Source organism: Kryptolebias marmoratus, unplaced genomic scaffold, assembly GCF_001649575.2.
Source record: "Kryptolebias marmoratus isolate JLee-2015 unplaced genomic scaffold, ASM164957v2 Scaffold102, whole genome shotgun sequence".
NCBI lineage: Eukaryota > Metazoa > Chordata > Actinopteri > Cyprinodontiformes > Rivulidae > Kryptolebias > Kryptolebias marmoratus.
Genome location: NW_023665836.1, coordinates 5,711 through 10,831, shown reverse-complemented (window position 1 = coordinate 10,831; position 5,121 = coordinate 5,711). Strand labels below are relative to the sequence as shown.

The 5,121-nt window shown below is 53.3% G+C and overlaps 1 protein-coding gene across 1 annotated transcript in view; it reads right to left on the bottom strand.

Annotated features, from left to right (window-relative positions):
- Positions 1-6: 6 nt before the first annotated feature.
- Positions 7-5,121, bottom strand: part of LOC108228932 (activin receptor type-2B-like) — a 10,745-nt gene continuing 5,630 nt past the window's right edge. The window contains exons 2-11 of the mRNA XM_017404576.3: positions 4,254-4,461; positions 4,035-4,141; positions 2,666-2,814; positions 2,349-2,492; positions 2,118-2,261; positions 1,379-1,527; positions 1,165-1,279; positions 952-1,090; positions 648-778; positions 7-386 (exon numbers count right to left, since the gene is read on the bottom strand). Of these exons, the coding sequence (XP_017260065.1) occupies positions 159-386; positions 648-778; positions 952-1,090; positions 1,165-1,279; positions 1,379-1,527; positions 2,118-2,261; positions 2,349-2,492; positions 2,666-2,814; positions 4,035-4,141; positions 4,254-4,461 (1,514 nt within the window). The 3' untranslated portion in view covers positions 7-158. The remainder of the gene's footprint in view (positions 387-647; positions 779-951; positions 1,091-1,164; positions 1,280-1,378; positions 1,528-2,117; positions 2,262-2,348; positions 2,493-2,665; positions 2,815-4,034; positions 4,142-4,253; positions 4,462-5,121) is intronic.

The following is a 5,121-nucleotide window of genomic DNA, read 5'->3' as shown; positions in this document are numbered from 1 at the left end:
TCCAGAGGGGACAGGAAACCACAAACAGGACCATGAGGAGGTCCAGAGGGGACAGGAAACCACAGAGGGGACTGAGACAGCAGGTGTTTCCATTTTGGATTTCTGAAGAAAAGATGTTCTGGTGTCTGATGGACCTTCAGCTGTAGCCTCATGTTTTTTCATATACTGGCTTCTTTGGGGGACAGGTCCACATTAGTTACCATGGTGACGGGTGTAATGGTGGACACCAGCAGGGCGTGGTGGTCAGAGGTGGGCGGAGCTATGATAGTGGTGGTGGTGTGGCGCCGGATCTGGGAGATCCTCTCCTCCACGCAGCCAGCCGACAGCCGAGCCTCGGCATCGTGATCCCAGCACTCCTCCACCGTCTCACAGATCTGAGCCAGACCCTGCAGAGAACGGGCCCAGAACCTTATCAGAACCTTTCAGCGAATCAGATCACGTCTCACACCTCGACATCCTGGTCTTCATGTTGAACCTTCTAAGCTAAGGTTTGTGTGAGGAACCTGAACTGAGCGCAGCTGCACATGGTGCCATTTAACCACCTTCAGCTCGACTTCCATGTAAGTTCAGCCAAAGTAAGAAGACTTCTGATGACATCAAGTGGTACCAGTAGGACCTGTGATTGGGTCAGAACCATAGGTACTCACGTTGTGTTTGAGCCAGAGCTCCTTGATGGATGGTCTCATCTTCTTGTGGACCACGACTTCCTGCAGGTCCTCCAGGGTTGGATGCTGACCGACCTCCTCTTCAAAGGGCAGCATGTACTCATCAACCGGACCTGAACACATCAGAACCGAGCAGTGAGGGGTTGAAACTTTTAGGTGATGGTGGTTCTGTTGGACGACTGAAGTCTGTGAAACTTCTCTGAAGGTGTTTTAATCAGAACCAATGATGACTCTATGGCACCCTCCGGGGGTGGTGGATGTGAACCTGCTGATGTTTCTGTCGTACCGTCGGCTGACTTGCAGCGGGTCACCACCTCCCACAGAACCAGACCCAGGGCGTACATGTCGATCCGAAGGAAGGCGTCTCTCTGGAAGTTGATGGCTCCTTCTAAAACCTCCGGAGCCATGTAGCGCCTGGTGCCCACCTGCACAGAGAACACACAGGTGTGTACATGAAACTGCACCGAGTGTTTACCTGAAGCTCTGGACACCTCCTCACCTGTCCGTGGGTCTCTCCGGGTGGTTCCCCCGCCTCAAAGCAAATGGCGAGACCAAAGTCTGCGATTATAGCGGTGAGGTCTGAACGCAGGATGATGTTTTTACTCTTAAAGTCCCTAAAAACCAAAACAGAACTCATCAGATTTCACCTGTAAAAGGTCAGGAACATACGAGTCTTCTTGCAGGTGACGGCGATGGTTCTGGGAGCTGTAAACCTGTGAGCGATGGCCGGTTTGTGCCGGTCTCCTTTCAGTCGGGGGATGTCTTCATGAAGGTACGCCAGGCCACGGGCCATCGACTCGGTTATTTGACACAGCTCGGTCCAGCTGACCACGTTCCCCTTCAGGAAGTCCGACAGAGAGCCCTGCAGAGACAGGACAGTCAGGACCTGCTGGATCAGAACTTTGGGAGGTTCAGTCACTTAATTTCAGTTCTGACAGAGACCCTGAAGCCTCATCAACCAATCTGTGCCCAGTACAATCAAAAAGGTTGATTTGTACGTTCTCTCTCTGTCCAGACGTCCCCTGAGTCCATCCGGACAAGTCAGACACTCCTTTGTCCTTCTGACACATACAGGTCAGACGTTTACTCAGTTATATTGTTCCAACTAAAAGCTTTTTAAAGATATAAGGGTTAGGGCTTGAAATGGGGGGGCCAAAGGCAGGAAAAGGGCCGACGCTGTCCTCCAGAGTCAGCTCGAAAGCCCCCATAAGGCCATGAGGCAGTCCAAGTTCCAAAGTCCCCTTTAAAGCACAGCCAATCAGCATAAAGCATCACAGCCCCATGAAACCACGACTGCACACGGGGCTTTTAGGAGAGAAGGCCCAAGTCTGGAGACGTCATCAGCATCCAGATTAAAGCGTCTCTGGAAGATTGTCCACCCAGGTCTGATGACGTCTGTCACACAGTGCAGAGGAAGATGAAGACCATGAAGCAGGACGTGGTCTTCCTCACCCTCTCGTGGAACTCGGTGATGATCCACAGTTCGGACTCCAGGTGACTCCCTCGCCTCTCTGCTCCGATGAACCTCAGGATGTTCTCGTGTCTCATACCCGGAGTCAGGAAGACGTGTCTCTCGTTCTGCCAGGACTCCTTATTCTGTCAGGAGGAAGAGGAGGAAGAGGAGCCGTTAAAGTCTTTACAGACACGCCGGCAGCAGCACACGGAGGAACCAGGACTCTGCACCTGGATGGGGAAGATCTTCACGGCCACAGACTCGTTCAGGATCTGGGCCTTCCACACGCAGCCGAAGCGCCCCCTAGCCTTCACCTCCAGCAGCTGCAGGGGCTTCAGACCCAGCAGGGGGGAGGCCGGGGGAGGACCAGGATCCTGGAGGACAAACAGACTTGTTTAAATAAATACCATCAACACCAACTGTTATTTAGAACGTAAACCCTGAAGACATCTGAAGCTCTGTGGACATTAAGGTCCAGCTGAAGAGTCGTTCTTCAGACAGCCACCAGATGGAGCTCTAACATCACTGCTGTCAGGCCAGGTTTTACCTCGGAGATGTCCACCTGTCCGTACGGAGGCTTCCGGTGCCGGTACATCCAGACGGTGATGAGCAGAACCACAGACAGCATGGTGACGGGTAACAGGCAGTAAATCATCACGTTTAAAACGCCCACGCTGGTGGGCGGAGCCTTCACCACTGAAACAGAAAAATACAAACAACAAAAAACATTTCAGCTTCATTACAACTGATTCTGGAAACTTCATTTGTTCCAAAATCAGAATCCAAAAAAGGTTCTAAGGAGTTTTTATGATCCAGATCTTCATCTGAAGAAATGGACCAAAGAGGAACCGGACCATCTAGATGGGTCTGGTTCTGGTTCTGTGATGGATTGATGGGCCGAGAAGCTGCCGTCCAGAAGAAGCTCTGGATCCAAATGTTCAACCACAAAACCAAGAAGAACCTTCTGAAGGAACCTTTAAGGATCCCACGAGACAAAAATAAACTGAACTCAGCCACACGCAAGAAACCCTTAGAACCCAGCGTGAAGCACGGTGGTGGCAGTATCATGATCTGGGACTACCTGTGACGGTTCTTCAGACCAGGGTTCTGGGCTCAGATTAGGGTTCTCGGACCTTCCATCTTCAGGTTCTTCTCCTCGTCTCTTTGATAAATCCAGAACAGAAGTTAAACATCGACCTGACTCGAAGATCTGGTACAGTCAGAGACCGGACTCAGGACTCGAAGGTCCTGTACACAGACCAGACTCAGGACTTGAAGGTCCTGTACAGAGACCGGACTCGGGACTCGAAGGTCCGGTACAGTCAGAGACCGGACTCAGGACTCGAAGGTCCTGTACAGAGACCGGACTCAGGACTCGAAGGTCCTGTACAGAGACCAGACTCAGGACTTGAAGGTCCTGTACAGAGACCGGACTCGGGACTCGAAGGTCCGGTACAGTCAGAGACCGGACTCAGGACTCGAAGGTCCTGTACAGAGACCGGACTCAGGACTCGAAGGTCCTGTACACAGACCAGACTCAGGACTTGAAGGTCCTGTACAGAGACCGGACTCGGGACTCGAAGGTCCGGTACAGTCAGAGACCGGACTCAGGACTCGAAGGTCCTGTACAGAGACCGGACTCAGGACTCGAAGGTCCTGTACAGAGACCAGACTCAGGACTTGAAGGTCCTGTACAGAGACCGGACTCGGGACTCGAAGGTCCGGTACAGTCAGAGACCGGACTCAGGACTCGAAGGTCCTGTACAGAGACCGGACTCAGGACTCGAAGGTCCTGTACACAGACCAGACTCAGGACTTGAAGGTCCTGTACAGAGACCGGACTCGGGACTCGAAGGTCCGGTACAGTCAGAGACCGGACTCAGGACTCGAAGGTCCTGTACAGAGACCGGACTCACCTGGGCTGCTGAGGTCAGGCAGGTGAGTGAACTTTTCGTTGCAGAAGTTTCCTTCACAGCAGCAGAAGAAGACCTGAGGACTGTCCTCTGTCGCCACACAGTCCTGCCTGAAGGAGACAAAGAAAGACTTCTGACCTCTGACCCCACCTGACGGCTGTCAGTCCTTCCTCATCTTAGAAGATGTGTGAGAAACAAATGCAACATGTGGGCGGGGCTTACCGGTCGTAGCAGTTGAAGTCGTCCAACCAGCAGCCTTTCTTCACCAGCTGGACGGAGCCCGACTCGTTCCTCCAGGAGGCGTAGCAGTGCGAGCGTTTGTCCGCCTCGCCCTCGCACAGCTCCACTCCGCTCTGATTGGTCCTCTCCGTCTCGTAGTTCACGTTGTAGTACAGACACTCCTCGGTGCGGACCGCCCCGAGGCTCCGCCCTGCAGCACACAGGTCAGAGGTCAGAGGAGGCAGCAGGGGGCGCTGTGGAGCCTCCACCTGCAAGGACCATTAACTGCTTTTATTATTAAACCTGGTCCCGTTAGGAGCTCTAAACCCGGTCCTGTTGGAGCTCTAAACCCGGTCCTGTTGGAGCTCTAAACCCGGTCCTGTTGGAGCTCTAAACCCGGTCCTGTTTGGAGCTCTAACCTGGTCAGAACCCTCTGTGGGTCAGAATCTCACAGAACTTTCATTCATTTCTATGAGCTCTAAGATCTTGAAGCACGGCCCCAAACCATGATAGAACCTCTGCTGTGCTTTCCTGATGGCTGTAGACTCTCTGCTGACTTCCTGTCAGCCATCTTTACACTGAGGTGATGCTGCAGAGAACCGGTGGATCACTGACAGTTTGTTCCTTCCTTCCTTCCTTCCCTCCCTCCCTCCTTCCTTCCCTCCCTCCCTCCTTCCTTCCTTCCTCCAGTCCCTCTGTCCCTCCTTCCCTCCCTCCTTCCTTCCCTCCTTCCCTCCCTCCTTCCTTCCTTCCTTCCTTCCTTCCTTCCTTCCCTCTGTCCTTCCCTCCCTCCTTCCTTCCCTCCTTCCCTCCCTCCTTCCCTCCTTCCTTCCCTCCCTCCTTCCCTCCTTCCTTCCCTCCCTCCTTCCTT